Source organism: Crinia signifera, chromosome 2, assembly GCF_055691185.1.
Source record: "Crinia signifera chromosome 2, ASM5569118v1, whole genome shotgun sequence".
Classification (NCBI taxonomy): Eukaryota; Metazoa; Chordata; class Amphibia; order Anura; family Myobatrachidae; genus Crinia; species Crinia signifera.
In genome coordinates, this window is record NC_139218.1 from 133,371,842 (window position 1) to 133,388,880 (window position 17,039).

General features: G+C 47.3%; 1 protein-coding gene across 6 annotated transcripts in view; it reads right to left on the reverse strand.

Moving 5' to 3' along the window:
• Window positions 1–9,485, reverse strand: part of LOC146060047 (zona pellucida sperm-binding protein 3 receptor-like) — a 101,945-nt gene extending 92,460 nt beyond the window's left edge. For 2 of the 6 annotated variants that reach the window (XM_083172841.1, XM_083172839.1), the window contains exon 1: window positions 9,141–9,216. In XM_083172841.1, coding sequence (XP_083028967.1) covers window positions 9,141–9,201 — 61 coding nt within the window. In that variant the 5' untranslated portion in view covers window positions 9,202–9,216. Of the gene's footprint in view, window positions 1–5,082; window positions 5,103–8,358; window positions 8,402–9,140; window positions 9,217–9,262 lie in introns of those variants that run through there. The other 4 variants (XM_083172844.1, XM_083172843.1, XM_083172840.1 and 1 more) reach the window with 4 other exon arrangements.
• Window positions 9,486–17,039: the final 7,554 nt, after the last annotated feature.

The window sequence follows — 17,039 nt, forward strand, 5'->3', positions numbered from 1 at the left end:
CATGTCACCCAACAACCCTTCCTGAATGTGGGTTGACCAGGTATGAATAGCCTTGGCCATCCAGCAGCTGGCTAAAACTGGACGCTGGGATGCCCCACTAGCCGTATATATGGACTTGAGGGTAGCTTCCAGCCTTCTGTCCGCCCCGTCCTTAAGGGTGGATACCCCTGGGACTGGTAACAACACCTTCTTAGAGAGGCGGGAAACAGAGGAGTCCACTACCGGTGGCTCCTCCCATTTCTTTCTGCCCAAAGGTTCAAAAGGATATGCATTTGTGAACCTTTTTGAAAGAGTAAACCTCTTATCAGGGTTTTGCCATGCAGCCCTGAAAGCAGTTTCTAACTCTGCCTGCTCAGGGAAGTACACTGGCTGTTTCTTCTGAGTCATGAAGAAAGGATCTCCTTCTGTGGGTGCCTCTACTGGGAGATCTAAAACATCCCTAATGGCCCTGATAAGGGGCTCGGGACCATGCACTGCCGTCTCAGGAGCTGGTTCCTGTAGACCCTGCTCCTCACTCTCCTCCAATATGTCCTCATCGTCCTCATCTGTGTCAGGATCCATAGCAGTAGCCTGCCTCTTTTGAGGCTGTGCGGGCGGAGGAGGTACATTTTGGGTATGAAGAATATCCACCCTGGCAGCTAACATGGACAATACCCTCTGAACCCTCTGCGTTTGCTGAGTGTTAGTGGAAAGCTGTGAAGCCACAGAATCCAACAAGGTCTTTATGTTGGAGGCCCACGCAGGCTCCTGCTCGTCTGCCTGCGACTGCCCCGCAAGCTGTGGGGGAACCCCACTGATCTGGGTGTCAGCACTACTGGGCTGTGGTGACATACAAGCCTCACAAGTAACCTGGGACTGTGACTTGGGCACAAACTTGGTGCTACACACCATACAAGTGAACTTTTTCACCATGATGAGATAATACTACAATGTCTGTAGTAACAAACACAACCCCCACGCAGTCACACACGTGCACACACTGCTGGATGTGTTTCCTCTGAGTGAAAACAGACTATGTGCTTTGCTTTATGCTGTGTCTGTAACTAGACAGTGGGGAAAAAACAGAGCAATTGGGGAGCCAAGTGCACCCTTAACCTGAACTCACAGATCTGGGTGAGCTGGTAACGCTAAACACAGTGATATAAACAACACAGTGTCTGACTAAGCTAGATAGCGCAGCAGCGCTAAATCGCTATAAAAAACCTGCTGTCTCTGCCGTGCTGCAAGTACCCGGATCCACCACGCCAGTGAGGAGCCCTGTAATGGAGTCTGGCAGCGTGTGAAGAAGCAGGAAGTGACAGCGCGCGCCCAGCAGAGCTTGGTCCCGCTCTGAGTGAAGCCCCGCCCCCTTACACGGAGCTGGCGCTTACATATAATTATACTGACATTATTAAAGGTGTAAATATATATATCATACATTATACCCTGAGGGGTGTCCCTGGTGGTCCAGCGGTAGCACCCCTATGCCAGTTATCAGACGCGGTGTTCACGCGGTCCCTGCTGGAGAGCCGCCATTACTAGCCGTCGTCTTGCCGCACCAGAAATGGCTGCGGGGACCCCTTGTGGGACCCCCAGCCTGTACTCACCACCGATGTCTTCAGACCTTGTCAGGGGTGTGCGGCGGCTAGGGGACTTGCTCGCTACAGCGCAATGCTGTGCGGTGACAAGTCCCACGCAGGACTGGATTGTCCTGTAGCAGGGTCAGCTCTGCACCTGAAGAGGTCGGGGACTGACCCTTCCCCTGACACCCACGAAGCAGGACAGCTGTGTGGTCACCACAGCGCCCCAAAATAACAAACTTGAAAATAAATGTGGAAAAAACTCTGGAGCATCCAGAAGCACTGCCTCTCCTGAGGCACATTTTTCAAAACTGACTAGTGGAGGGAGATTGAGGGGAGGAGCCAGTGCACCCACACTGAAAGTTCTTTTATGTGCCTGTCTCTCCTGCGGAGGTCTCAATCCCCATAGTAGTGAAGCCCAGTATCCCATTGGACGGTAGAGAAAAAGGTTTTAGAAATTAAAGTTGGACAAAGGGTGCGCATCCCCTCACCAGTCAATATCAGTGGAAATAATGCACTTTAAACTTTTATCAAGGGAAAAAACAATTACTAGGGTAAAAGAGTATGCAACAACATTAAAATAAGGGGAGGGTGGCCAAATACCGGTATACTGGACAAACACACATAAAACATATAGAACCCTCTATAGAGTAGGGTTAGTTCAGTCCATGAACACAATAAAGTCCAGTCCATAATTGGTCATTTACTGTACATACTGCTTTTACATGCTGCAATCTATGTAGCATTCAATTGCACACTACTAGCTATGCCTGCTGCCAACTGCTTTCTGCCATACTAATATGCTGCTACTGGCACATTTAGCAGATTCCGTATTACAAATACAGTAAATGGCCAAATGCTTCCACAACTAAACAGTCTACTTCATATTGTATTCGGTGTGATAAACACATTGGAGAAGATTTTTGTTATCTTTTTCTCAGCTCTTTTAACTGAAGACCCATAAGGAAGTAGACAGATTATTGCAGGCTGGAGGTGTATGGATCATTGGATAGACAACTAGGGTGACAAGCATTAGGTCGACACCACTAGGTTGACATGTATGAAGGTTGATGTGACTGTAGGTCAACACAAGCATTAGGTCTACATGGGGGTTTTCACTTTTTTTTTACCCAAATGTCGACATACATCGCGTCCCATCGCATTGGCTCGCTGCGTTCGCCATGATTTGGGCACACTATTTTATTCTCCCACCATGCCCTAGTGCCTTGATGGCTAACCTTGACACTCCAGCTATTGTTGAACTACACATCCCAGCATGTTCTGCTTCAGTTTTGTTATTTGGCCATGCTAAAACTGATGCTGAGCATGCTAAGATGTGTAGTTCACAACAGCTGGAGTTTCAAGGTTCGCCATCATGGCCCTAGTGGATGGTAGGGCATGAAATACCACCTGTCAATTCAAAAAAAAAAAGTGAAAAACCCCATGTCGCCCATTTGACTGTTGACCTAATGCTTATGTCGTCCTTCAGTCATGTTGACCTAATGCTTGTAGACTTAGTGACCGTATTCCGGCTGAAGTTGTACATCAGACCCAGGTTATTGTCCTTGTGATTGGTCTGCTGTGTGTGCAAATCAACATCATGGCCACACACCGTGGTGGATTTCCAACTACGCATTTGAGGCATGTGCCTAGGGGTGATACAGCATGCTGCTTGGTTGAGCCCTTGGGCAGATGCTTATTTTTCTTTAAATGTGTTTATCATGGCAACTTTTTTTATTTATTTTTTTATATTAGAACTGTCAGGGGGACAGGTGGCAATTGTCAGTAAATTGTGGTGGCGAAAGGAGAAGGCAGTTGGGGCTGCTGGGTAGTCTGGAAGGATTGCTACATGTAGGGTACAGTAATGTGATGGGCGGTGACCAATAATGTGGTGCACAGGGGCAAGTTGACACCCAAATTGACTGGGATACACTATGTTTTCCTTCCCTGCAAAGGGAAATGTTAGGCAGCACATATGCTGCCAACCAAAGATATAATCAGTCAGGCATGTTAAAGATTGGTTTAGGCAGGCAAAACGCGTTGACTACAGAGCAAATGGTACTTGTGACTTATCTGGGCACCCGATTTTCTTCATCGCACCTAAAAATCGTGTCAAATCGCATCGCATACAATCAGATTGCATGCGATGTGATTTGACGCTTTTTGCCGCGATTTTAATATGTGAAGGCACCCAGATGCCTGTTTCATATGTGAAATGACCCCCCAGACCCCATTTTTAATTGTATACCCACCCTGATGGCTAAATGCCCCCCATTGTTAACGCCACCCCACTATCAACGCCAACCTGAAGCGTGGCGAGCGCAGCGAGCCCGCGAGGGGCGGCGGTACGCGTCCTCCGACCTTTTCATACCCCCACTATCCACGTCGGCGTGAAGTTGATTTTATATAGTGTGGCGAGCGCAGCGAGCCCGAAGCGTGGCGCAGCGAGCCCCGCGAGGGGACGCGGATACCTGTGATCTGATTTTTTACACAAAAAAAACAAAAACCTTTATTTTAAAAGATCACTTTCCAGTTCACCTAAAAAAGATGTGGAAAGCAAAACGGTGAATCATGGCAAAAATCAGGGAGAAAGCAGTTCTCCATCCTAGCATTGAATACTGTCTCGGCGAATCCCAGTGAAAACCCCATTGAAATACACCAGCGAATTTCAGCGAGCATGAAACGGAGAACTGTCCGGCATTCACTATTCGCTTTCCGCGAACTGTGAACATTGAATAGAATGAATCAGATTTTCAGTGAAAAGGATTCACTCCAAGGAGTGAAAACAGCCAGATTCACCAAAAAAAGAAAAACGATGAATCAGGAGCATTGAATACTTGCCTATGTTTTTTTTTTCCTGTCTGCCTTTTGTGGCAGGTCTATAGCTGTTTTAATGAAATCTTTGGTATTATGTGCATTGTTCTGATGTCTGTAAAGCACCTTGAGTTATGCTGGAGAATGTGCAGTATACAAATGAAGTATTAATATGGGCACAAGTACATTCTTAATAGTCATCAGGATAATTCCTTTCTCCATCTCTTATAATATACAAAGTCTAGGCAACCTATCAAAAGACATAGATAGTGGCAAGTGCTCAATTAGCTTAGTAATACCATTCAGGTGCATGGAAAGGAGGGGTAATACCGAGTAAGTAAGAATCCATGGTTTCCCCCAGCTCACTGAATGGTATAAGTAACCAGTTTAGAACCAGTCTGTAACCAATATCTCTGAATTCCGTTATCATGTATTTTTCTAGACTGGTTACTAATACCATTCAGTGAGCTGGGGGAACCATGGAACCTATCAAAAGAAGTGTGGCAGGGAATGGAGGGAGGTGTAGGGCCACAGGTTGTCCAATCCTGTAATGGCTTCCGGATGACCTCCCAACAGTCGGGATTCTGACAGTCAGTATACAGACATTGGAATCCCGACTGTTAAGGGCTATTCTCCCTTGTGGGGAACCCCATATAGGGAGAATAGAACCTGTGGCAGACGCAGTGAGATTGAGATTCGATATGCTCACCCCCCTGTTAGAGTACCGGCAGTCGGGATTCCAAAGACCATATACTGAGAGTTGGAATTCTGACTGTTGGGCCGCCATACCAAATCCTCCTGTAAGATCACACAAAACAGGAAGGAGTGTACATTAAGCAACATAAAGGAAAGCACACAGGAAACAGACAAAAATACACAGGGAGGCAGAAGTAGGATAAAACCAACCAAGACAATGAGAAAGAAAATAGAATTTGTTGCACCTGTACAGAGACATTGGCAGGTATTCAATGCTGTTTGCGAGTGGTGACCGCGAGCAGGGCTTCCTGCTCGCTGTCACCACTCACCCTGACAGCATTCAACGCAGCCTCCGCATCCGCCAATTCCCCCTCGCTCCATTTTTTGAGCGAGGGGGAATTGGCGGATGCGGCTCCAGAAGCAGCGAGACTCGCGGCTAAAAACTGAGTTTTCTGCAGCAGCCGCGGGTCTCGCTGTTTTGGGGAATTCTCGCCGTCCTGTGACGGCGAGGATTTCCCCAGAACGTTGAATAGAGCGAGCGGCCGGCGCGGGGGTTAAACAGCGAGGATCGCTGATTTTCAGCAATCCTCGCTGTTTAACCCCCTCGCTGCGGCATTGAATACCCCTTATTGAGACATCCTCTTACAGCTTTGCTCATAGTGCAGCATTCAAGCCTCCCAGTCCCAGCATTTCATGTATAGTACAATATGCCACAAGAGAATTCACACAATGAAATACTGTTTAATCGCTAGGTGGCCAATGATTGATGGACAAAACTACAGGACTGAAAACAATATTGTGTTAGTGGACAGGGGATCCCCAGCCAATCATGTTCAGGCAGTGTAAACAATCTCAAGCGTAATTCCTATGCTATTGTATGACACTGCTGGTTGGTGGGATAGTGTTGCTTGGCCAATAAATATACCAAGAACCTCAATTATAATAATTTATTAGTGTGCAGGCATTTTGGAACCCCACTACAGGCAGAGACTCCCATTTGCAATTGTGTGACTGAAACAGTGACACCTTTCTTTCGAATGTACATGTAACCTTTTTTCACAACATATTGAATAAAATTACCTTCAGGCTATGCGTATAATAAACAATGGTAAGGGGATTTATATAATAAACAAATCTATTTTGTGTTTTGACTTTGTTCCCGTCACCTAGATCACATTATGGTATGCAAATATTCAAAACGACAGAAAAATCCTGTAACTAAAATACTTCTGGTAGCAAACATTCGGATATTGGAGAATAAAAATGCATAATATTCAGTACCAACACATGCCTACTGTATATAACCTATATTTAAGAAAGTATAGCAGTAACAAACATCAGAAATTATTTACTACGGACACTCAAATCAGTGGGTTTTTTTTGTTTTTTAAATAAAAAACCTTCATCATAAACAATGTAATGTAATGAGAACAACGATAAAGATAAGCCCCAAGTATACTTATGGGACAAACCAAAAAACAGACCAACAAATGAATAGTGTTCCTGCTTGCCACCTTTAGCAGGCTATCTGCCTCTTCTGCTCTGTTAAATGACAGCAAACACTGTATGCACCCCCATGAGTACATATCTCAGGAATTAGTGCAGCATGTCACCCAAGCATTTATTTGTGTTATGTCCAAGGAAGTGTTATTGCAGAGTGACATCTCTACACTGTGGCAGGAGTTGCTGGTCAGCAGCAGCAAGCTTGGCTCTGGAACATGAGATATTGAATGGAGTACTGAGTCACAGAGCAATCATTCATTTTGGCTTATCATGCTCGTCATTGCCAGAGCAGTCATGATGACTTTCCAGGACAAGGAGACCCAATCCTCAAGTGTGAATGCATGTAATGGACATCAATGGCACTCACACCCATATACAGAGCAAGATAATATCTTGATGACTAGTCTGCAGTCTAATCTATCTTTCTGTGGATTCCATTTTATGAGCATATTACAGCACCCAGTCAATTCAATTAGCAGGGATTAAAACCAGGGGGGGGGGGGGGGGGGGGGGTACTTTTACTTGCAAAATTACACAGGGATAACCCACTGATTCCACAGTTTATAGTAAGGTTTAATGCACTAACAACCAGTCAGGGGCAAATGCTATTTAAATGAATAGCCCTTCCCCACACAAAATGGTAATTAGCTGCGGCTGACTGGATATGTCCCTTAAAATGTATTCAGAGCTTCCAATATACATGTGCCCATACACCAGCGTGCAATATTGCAGTCGGATCTTTGTGCAGACATAAAAGGGTTGTACTCTGAAGGAATTCCTTCTTCCATTTCTCAGCTAACATAGCAAGGCTCTAACCTTAGGAGAAAAATCTAATAAAGAGCTAGAAATCTATACATGGAGCGAATGGTCGCTTAGCGATATCTCGCTCAGCGACCAAAATGCTGAGTGACCTGTTTTCATCAGTGACCACCGATGGTCACTGATGAAAATGAGACACTGATGGGGGAACACGCTGCTACCACTTCAGGGCTGGTCGTGGGAGCCGGACAGTTTCCCAACAGTTGGGATGCTGACAGACATTACCCTGAAGGCCACCGGCTATTCTCCCTCGGCTATTCTCCCTCGTGGGGGTCCACGACCCCCATAGAGGGAGAATACAATAGGTAGCGAGCCAACGTGCCCGCAAGGGGCTTTGTTGCACTCGCCCCGCTGTCTGAGTCCGGCCAATTGGGATCCCGACGTCGAGCTAATGGCTGTCGGGACCATATACCACACCTGTGGGAGCACACTCCCAGCGACCCATACATACGGAGTTATGGTTGCTCATTGACCATATCCCCAGCGATTCATGCTGAAATCCCCTGTGTGTACAGGGCTTTAGAGTTAGCCCCATACACAGTAGGAAATCCCCACCACCATCGATGTTGGCAGCAGCAGGGACCTGTATGCACACTTGCCAATGCCAGCATGGCCCTCATTAACTAGGTCCTCCCTCATCTGTACTGAACAGAAGAGGGAGGGGTGTGCGTTAATGATGCTGGGAGTAGTGATTTACTAAACATATACAATCTTATTACTCTCATGGAGGTTGTTATGGTGAATAGACCTATTTTTTGGACATAAATTTAAATAAAAGCCTATTTTCATGCCTTGCAAATCTTGTAATAGGGGAAAACAAACAACATTTTCAGGAAAATACATATTAAAAAACACACTAAAAACTTTTTTTTTTTAAATAAAAAAAAAAAAAGGGAAAGGGCCATAAAGAAGCAAACAATAACTAAGCCAACTAGACTTTTGCACATGTATTAAATTATTAATCAACCTGGCAACACCACGGGAAGCTGCACCATGCATCAGTAGCCTATGTTTAATGGGTGTGGATCAAAGAGTTGTCAGATTGGGGGTCCATGTGCACAGATGTTGAAAGGGACACCAAAAAAAGTGAAAACCAATGTCCACAAGTCACTTCTGTCGACCCATAATCTGGATATCTAACAAGCAGTCCCCATAGGGATACACAGCCAGAGGTGTAACTAGATACTCATAGGCCCCATAGCAAGAGTTTTTAAGAGCCCCCAATTTAGCAACTGATAGTGTTAAATGTGCGTAAAACATTAAACAGTATGGGCCCCATAGCAGCTGCAACCCTTGCACCTATGGTAGCTACGCCCTTGGACACAGCCCACAAGGGGTATGGGTAAAAACCAGAACACCGGACCGAACTTGCTTCATTCATCAATATCGGTCATTCCACAGCTTGTAGTGTCTGGGGGATGCCTGTCAGGGTGGGTGGCTGCCTGTGACACCTGTCACCAGGGAGAGGAGGAGGGAGAAAATAAAGCCTCCCTGTATGGTCCGGGCAGGTAGCCAAAACCAGATCGGTCTAGACCACACGGGAAGGCATCGCCCCTGATGAAAGCTATAACAGGCATCCCCCCTGACAAGACACCACCCAGACGGGACACTCCCGTTCCGGAGTGTAGTCCGGTTCGGTTTTTACTTAGTGTCTGTCCGCTCCCCTGCAGCACCTAATGGGTATGCACGCAGCTCACACTACAGCCATTGTTATGTTACCACAAACATTCTCCAGCATAAGGAGCTTACGGAGGCCTGCTCCTGCACATGACGGAAGACACACGGGTGCGCCCCGGGGTGTGCCACTCATGGCAGCTACAGGTCGCAGTGACGGGCGCTGCCAATGACAGCTATTCCGCAGCTTGTCCTACCTACAGCCAGCCGCAGTCAGCTCACTCACCGGCGGCGTCTGCAGCTGGGAGCAGCTAGGGAAGGACTGTGTTTATCCTGCCGCCGCTACTGCGTCCCCCGGGCGGTGCTGCTCACTGCTCAGTGTTGGGCGCCGCCTCCTCCAGTTCCGGCTGTCACACGCACGTGCACATGGAGGTCGGGCCGGACCGGTTGCCGCCGCTGCCGCTGCCGCCGCCTCTTTCTAGCTCACTGCATTAGCACGGCTCCCTGACCATATACTCACTATCACTACAGCAGTGCCGGTTGCGTGCAAGGGTACCAGACCCTCCAACATCACCCCTCCCGTCCCTCTTGATAGGAGGGTTTGGAGTACTGACTACATGGATGCTGATTGCATGAGCGCTGATTAGAGGGGTCGGGTCCTAGCTATTGGAACACTGAGTACAGCGTGCGCCGTGCAGGAGTATTGGTTACATACATCATACTAGCAGGACCTGATGGTGAAGGGTTATGGGTCCTAGGGTCTGCATTTTGCAGGTTGACAACTAAAGGTCAACAGGGCTTAAGTTGACATGGCTAAGGTCACAGAATTGGAAGGTCGACACAAGCATTCACAAGAGATGTTACTGTATTCTACATAAAAAAATTGACGTGATTTTTTCACATATTTTTGTCCCAAATTTTGACATAAGTCGACATTGACACTGTATCAGTGTACTGCGTTCCCTCGCATGCATTCGGCACGCTATTATATTTTATATATCCCCCATACCCTATGGTAGGGTATGAAATCCCACCAGTTTTGGAAACAAATGTGAAAAACTCATGTTGACCTTTTAACTGTAAACCTTCCTATTGTCAACCTAATGCTTGTGTTGACCTTCTGACCCTGTCGACCTTAGCCATGTCAACCTTCATATTGTCAAACTAGCGACCGTATCCCATGTTGAGTCCTGTGACTTGTGCTGTGGCTCACATGTACCACCGTCACCTCCACATATCTTAGCACATGTGCTATTCCTGCCACATGCCATCTTGCACAGGGATGGGCCATCGACCATTTGTTTCAATATCATAAATGGATTATGGCTGATATTGAATAGTTTTACCATACATGAAGCAGGTCTACAGATGTAGATGAATAATGGGTTGATGCCAGTGGCAATGTGGATCATGGGTTCAACAGTGACATGAGTAAAGTCAACGTGGGGGGAAATGTTAACACATGACAAAGGTCGACACAAGGTTTTCAAATTTTACAGGTGTTGATGTCGAAACCCAATAACATGGACAAATGTGTACTGATTCATTCACCATGCTTCAAGGCCAGGTGCCTCGCTATGCCCAGCTTACCATTCCCATTCGTAGTCCATGTACAGTGTATAAAGTATGAAAAAGTGCAGATTCCTGCCATCGCTTAGCCGCACATGCGCAGAGCAATGGGAAGGGATGCTGCGAGCAGCCTGCCCGGCCGGGAACCGCGCGCATGCGCAGAAGAAACTTTAGTCATCACTCCAGTGTAAGTTTCTTTTGCGCTTGCACGCACCTCCCGGCGGGGCGGGCCGCCCGCAGCGACGCCGCTAGACGCAATGACGCTGCGCACTCAGTGCGCATGCGCCCCCAACTTTTACCATCGGAAGCCATCCATCGATGGCATAAAACTATTCGACCATTCACTATCAATGCCCAAAACATTGAGCACTAGGTCCCAACCATCGATGTTTTGGTAACATCAATAGTCGATGGCCATCCCTAGTACTGAGGGGCAGATGTCTTAAGCCTGGTGATAACGTAACAGCCAATCAAATCCTGTCATTTTTCAAACAGGATTTGATCCCACGACGGAGAAATGCGTTAAGACCGGGAGGACCACCCGGCACCCACCTGTACCCACCACTTGTTCTACCACCAGCTTTTCACCTGTTTCCCTCGGGCCGGTCACCAGCAAGCGGAAGGGCGACCTGCGGCGAACCCAGACTGATCAGTATCACCAGCAGGACCCCCAAGAGGTGTAGCTTGCAACAGACTCCTTCACAGAGTGCGGCAGGTACCTCGTCACTCCCGCCGTTGGCTCTCCCCAAAAGCGTCACGGCGGTAGAAGAGACAGCATCCATCTACAGCACCGAGCCGCGCGGCTGTCCAAAGTGTATGTGCTCCCGGCTAATTCCAATCATCTGCCAGTCGTAGCACAGGTCATCTACGCTGACAAGTGAGTTTGCAAGTTACCTTTCATTATCCAACCCATCCCCCCCTCATCAGTTCTATATCACCATTGCCCATAAACTTACCGGACAGACTCTTTCCACAAATACACCTGTTATCTGCATATCAGCTCCCCACAATTGGACATTACATCTCCCTCAGTGGGTAAGAGCACTGGACATTCATTTACAGCAATAACATTGGCCCTTATTCTGATTGACGCGTACTTTACCGCATACTTTCGGATCGCGTCTTTACGGCGTTTGCGCATGCGTGGAGAACGCAACGCGCATGTGCCACGCCTTGACTCCGTACCTGTTCGGCCAAATCCCGTCCAAAACTGTTCCCCGCAATCAGTCGGGAAATATGGGCGTATTATGGGCGTCATGCGGAATGACACATGGGCGTAGTTTCAAAGTGGGCAAAACGGGGCGGAAACATGGGCGGACACGGGGGAGTACACTTATGTTGGGGGGCGTACATTCGGATACCACTCCGAATGCACGCGATCAAAAAGGGCAGAAATGTGCGGTGTCCACAAGTGTACTATTGCTTTGCGGACACCACTCGTTCATGCGGTAGGCGAACGGACCGCCTAATGACTACAAGCATTAACACCTGAACCCAATAGAATCTACTCCTTTACTCATTACTCACTAATAGGACGCTTGTCAGTGCTTTAATTGAAACCATTGCACTTCAATTGCTGTAAGGGTTAATGTGTGCAATGCATGTGTTAGGCATGCTTGTAAGGATATATTGGCATCTAATTGATTCCAATTCCAAATAAGAAGTTTTTTATGAGGATAGGTAATTGAATAAGTGGGTCATGTGATGTATTGCAGAATATACATCATAGTGGGTTGTTTGGCGTAAATACTCCGCTTACGGGCGGTAGCACCGCTTGGCTCCCGTTCGGATGCGGTATTCCCGAGCATACTCTGTACTACTCTGTAATACCGTGCAGAATCAGAGTGTTTCTCCCGCACACGCATGGTTTGTATGTCGTCCGTAAACACGCCCTGTTCTTAAAGAGTGAGTCCGTCCGAATGCGGAGGACACGTGGGCGTTTCTACGGACGATGGCCGCACGCGGCAAAACACCGTGGCGTGCGGACCGCTCCGTAAGAATGCGGGAATATCCGCACCGATCAGAATAAGGGCCATTGTGTGGGGTATCAGTGGCTGCCCTAGTGGTTTATCAATAATTTTATTTTTTGTATTTTTATTAAATAATTGTTGTGATAAAAGCTTTTTTTATCAATTGATTTTAAATAAATATCTTGTGCTTAATTCAGTGCGCTCTCTACAATTATTCTTTTGAAATAATTATAATCCCTTTATTGTTTATCGATTTGTGGGAATCCACTGGGAGCTGCCTTTAATACTTTGTTTTTTGATTAATTATTTTGCGCCTGATATATATTTGTTTGATTTTTTTAAAACATACTGTAGCTGATTTTTAAGTAGAAGTGATAACACACCAGCCAAAGAAGAATCCGGCACCCGGGGAAGAGGTGGAGGGTCAAATGAAACCCTTCTGTAAGTTTTCAATTATATAGTCATACATGGCTTTAGTCTGTGGCCACAAGAAGGTGTCTTGACAGAAATCAAACCAATGGGACAATCCTATTCCCACTGAGAAATCAGGCTGAAGGTGTCCGAAAACTGGTGGAAATGGAACAGAATTTTGACCATATTTAAGGTACTAGAATTTTGAAGGGGAATAACATTAAAATGGCAAGCTTGGAGGCAGCTTGGACAACAGGTGGTGATTCCACAGAGGACCAGTCTATCTGGGGACAATGTTCCTGCAGCCAGGGGAACCCCAAGTCCAGAGGAAAAGAGACCTTCGAAATGACTAACAATTTCATTTCCTCAAGATGAAAAACACCAATATGGAACCTCAGGGGTAGTGTGCATGAAGAAATAATACCATTCAGAATATAACATCCACAGCTGACAAACAACATGGAAATTGCAAAGGTTTTACTGGAACTAGATACTGAAAGTTCCTGACTGCTCCAGAATCCAAAAGAGCCATTAGGGGAAATTTACTAAAATGTGAGTTCTATTTTACATGGGATGTTGCTATAAGTAACCAATCAGAATCTACTTATTTATTTCACACCTTCTAGAATATCATAGATGGTATCTGATTGTTTGCCCATAGCAACATCCCATAGTAAATTCCCCCCATTGAATGAAGGGTTTGGCTATGCAGTTCCAGTTGAACTGGAATAACCGTTTCTGAGAAGGTTGGAGAATATTTGTAGTGTCCTAATCTAGCTCCTCCAGTACCAGTTAGGACTGGGTGTTTCCTGTAGGATGAGGACAAATTGCAACCAGATGACAGAATCTCAACAGTGCTTGCAGTGATTCTCACAACGCTGACACTTTAGATCTTGACTGATCAAATAAGCCCGGTTAATTTGCATCAATTTGTCACATTTCGTGAAGCACCAGCTGGAGTGTAACGGAGGCTGGGTGCTTTAATGTAGGGCTGTTGCATGAACGACAGATTGGAGTGAAGCAATTGGATAAAATTAAACCTTTTTTAATAAAGATACTGCGGTACAAGATATGAATGATGGCATAAAGAATAACTGTAGATATTGATAAACTGAAAGAAGGCAATAATAACCAATACTTATTGGAGAGCTTGAAGATGATTGGGAAGTTGATTGATTGGATGATTGCAGGATTGGATGATTGAAGAAAGATTGGATGATTGGATGAAAGATTGGATGAAGGATTGGATGATTTTGACAATGCAATTTACCTTGAACTCCCCAGAGCTAAAACCATACAATATTCACTATATTGACTAGAGTTTCACTATGGACAATTTTGACTATACTAGAACACTAGACTGTATACAATATAGTCAAAATTGGCTTGCCTGCACAACCTATTTTTTTCTTACAATGCAGATTCCATGGGGGCGTGCATTAGCATTGGAAGCTCATTGGATTCCACACTGGATTCATCCCCTAGAGTCTGACAGGGGTCAGGTAAGTATACTTATCCTCCTCCTCCGACCCTAACCCTCCCTGCCAGCCACCTAACCCTAACTCCCACACCTTGCATAAACTGAACCCCCCTCCCATCCTAACCCTTCATGTCCCCACTATTGAATAAACCTAACCCCCCTTCCTCCTCCCCGGCCTGACCCTTACCCGTCCCAACTTATGTTTGGCATTCTGGTAGTCAGGATGCTGGCGTCCGTATAGTGAATGATGGGATACTGAATGCATCCCTTTTAGAATGATTCTATTTCTTCATATTCCTTACAATTTTTCATCAGTCTTTTTGTTATTTCTATGGTTTTGTCACAACATTCAGTTATTGTTTGTTTTTTACCTGGTTTGTGGCTTCTCCTGTCTGTTCAGCCTGCTCCATGCTGCATGGAGCTGGGAGACAGAAGCTGCCAGAGTATAGGTTCACACCAGCTCCAGCGTTCTTGTGCTTAGTATATTACCAGTTTCCTGATTACCATATATGACCCCGGCTTGTTTCCTGACTATTCTCCTGCCTGATCCTTTGGTACCGTGTCCAGTGACTCTGTGTATGACCCAGCTTGCCGTTTGACTATTCTTCAGCCTTATCCCAGTGTACTGCGAACTGTGCTTCCAGTGTATGACCCGGCCTGTCCTTGGATACTCCTTTGCCTTTCCCTTGTGTTCCTACTTGCTCGCACTGATACCAACTCGGCTAGACGACCACGCTTCCATATTTCACAAGCTACCGCCACTCATACGGGGAACCTGACCAGGGGGCCGCGACCGACGTGTCGGGTGCCGCAGAAGCCCATATCCCGCTTGGAGGGGTCACTGGCAGAAAACCCCCGGCACGGTTAGACTCCGCGCCCCTGTGTTAGGTCTAGCCAATCCCTGAGTGGTAGTGCACCCCAAGTTTGTGACAGAATACTCTGGCCCAACTGGAATATGGAGTCCGCTAGTGGTTTGTCTCAGAAAGAACTCCTGGAACTCCTGCTGGTCCAGGTTAACAAGCAAGAACAGGACCAAGCTCTGATTATGCAAAGCTTGCAGACTCTGCAGCAGCAAATGGACTTCGCTCCACCCTCTCCAACACCTGCTATATCAGATCCAGGCACTATTGGAGTGCTTCGCCAGCTAATACAGCAGTTACAGGGGCTGCTGGCCAACATCCTCACCCTTGTCACTAAATTGCTTGGCGATTCCGCTATGGGTTTGGTACCTGCTAGACCCTTAGATTCCAGTCCAGGAACCCCATCGGCAGATGCATTTGTGTCTTGTAAGGACAGGTTCCTGAGTTGGCCTCGTCCTCAGCTGACAGATGAGGAACGCCAGCGGCGCAGGTCCTTGAACTTATGTTTCTATTGTGGAGCCCAGAACCATTTGATTGGGGATCGTTCCCTCCGTGAGGCCAGGATTAAGAGTACTGCTTCTATGCTCACTCCGGAAAAGTTCTGTGGTTATCACTGGGGCCCCAGAACTAAGATCGTTTTACATAAAGACAGTAAAATCTTGGGCAAGCCACAAGAGGAGATCCTGTCGGTCCCAGACCCAAGTGGGGGTCTGTACACATCCAGAGGCCCAAAGTCTCCAACCCCAATGGGGGTATTCCCAAGCACTTTGCCCCAGGAAGGGTTTCCAAGTGTTGTGCTCCAGAAGGGGCATAAAAGTGCTACACTCCAAGTGGATCCTCACAGCGTCGAGTTCCTAGAGGAATCTCAGAAAAGTGAGCCCCAAGAAGGGATACAGAGTACTTCACCTCAGAAGAGGTCTCGGAGAGTAATTTCCCAGGAGGGTTCTCAAAGCTTCAAGCCACAGAAAGGGGTTCAGAGTGTCGTGCACCAGGAGGGGTCTCAGACTGTCAGGCTCCAAGCAGGGTCTCAGAGTACCACACCCCAAACAGGGTCTCTGAGCATTGCGCCCCAGGTGGGTTTCCTAAGCACTGCACCCCAAGAGGTGTCTCTGAAGGTGGTACCCCGAAAAGGGCTTCTGAATTCATTACCCAAAGAGGAATCTCCGAGCGTTGCACCCCAAAAGGACCCTCTGGTCGTCACACCCAAGGAGGAGTCTCTGAGTGTGGCTTCCCAAGTGGGGCCACCGAGCACTTTGCCTCAAGAAGGGGCTCTGTATGTCACCCCAAGTGGGGGTTCGGAGTCTATCACCCCAAGTGGGGGTTCCGAGTCTGTCACCCCAAGTGGGGGTTCCGAGTCTGTCACCCCAAGTGGGGGTTCCGAGTCTGTCACCCCAAGTGGGGGTTCCGAGTCTGTCACCCCAAGTGGGGGTTCCGAGTCTGTCACCCCAAGTGGGGGTTCCGAGTCTGTCACCCCAAGTGGGGGTTCCGAGTCTGTCACCCCAAGTGGGGGTTCCGAGTCTGTCACCCCAAGTGGGGGTTCCGAGTCTGTCGCCCCAGGTGGGGGTTCCGAGTCCGTCGCCCCAGGAGGGGGTTCCGAGTCCGTCGCCCCAGGAGGGGGTTCCGAGTTAAGCACCCAAGAAGGGTGTCCCCAGTTAATCACCCCAGATGGGGGTTCAGAGTTAATCACCCCAGATGGGGGTTCCGAGTTAATCACCCCAGAAGGGGATTCCGAGTCCTTCACTCC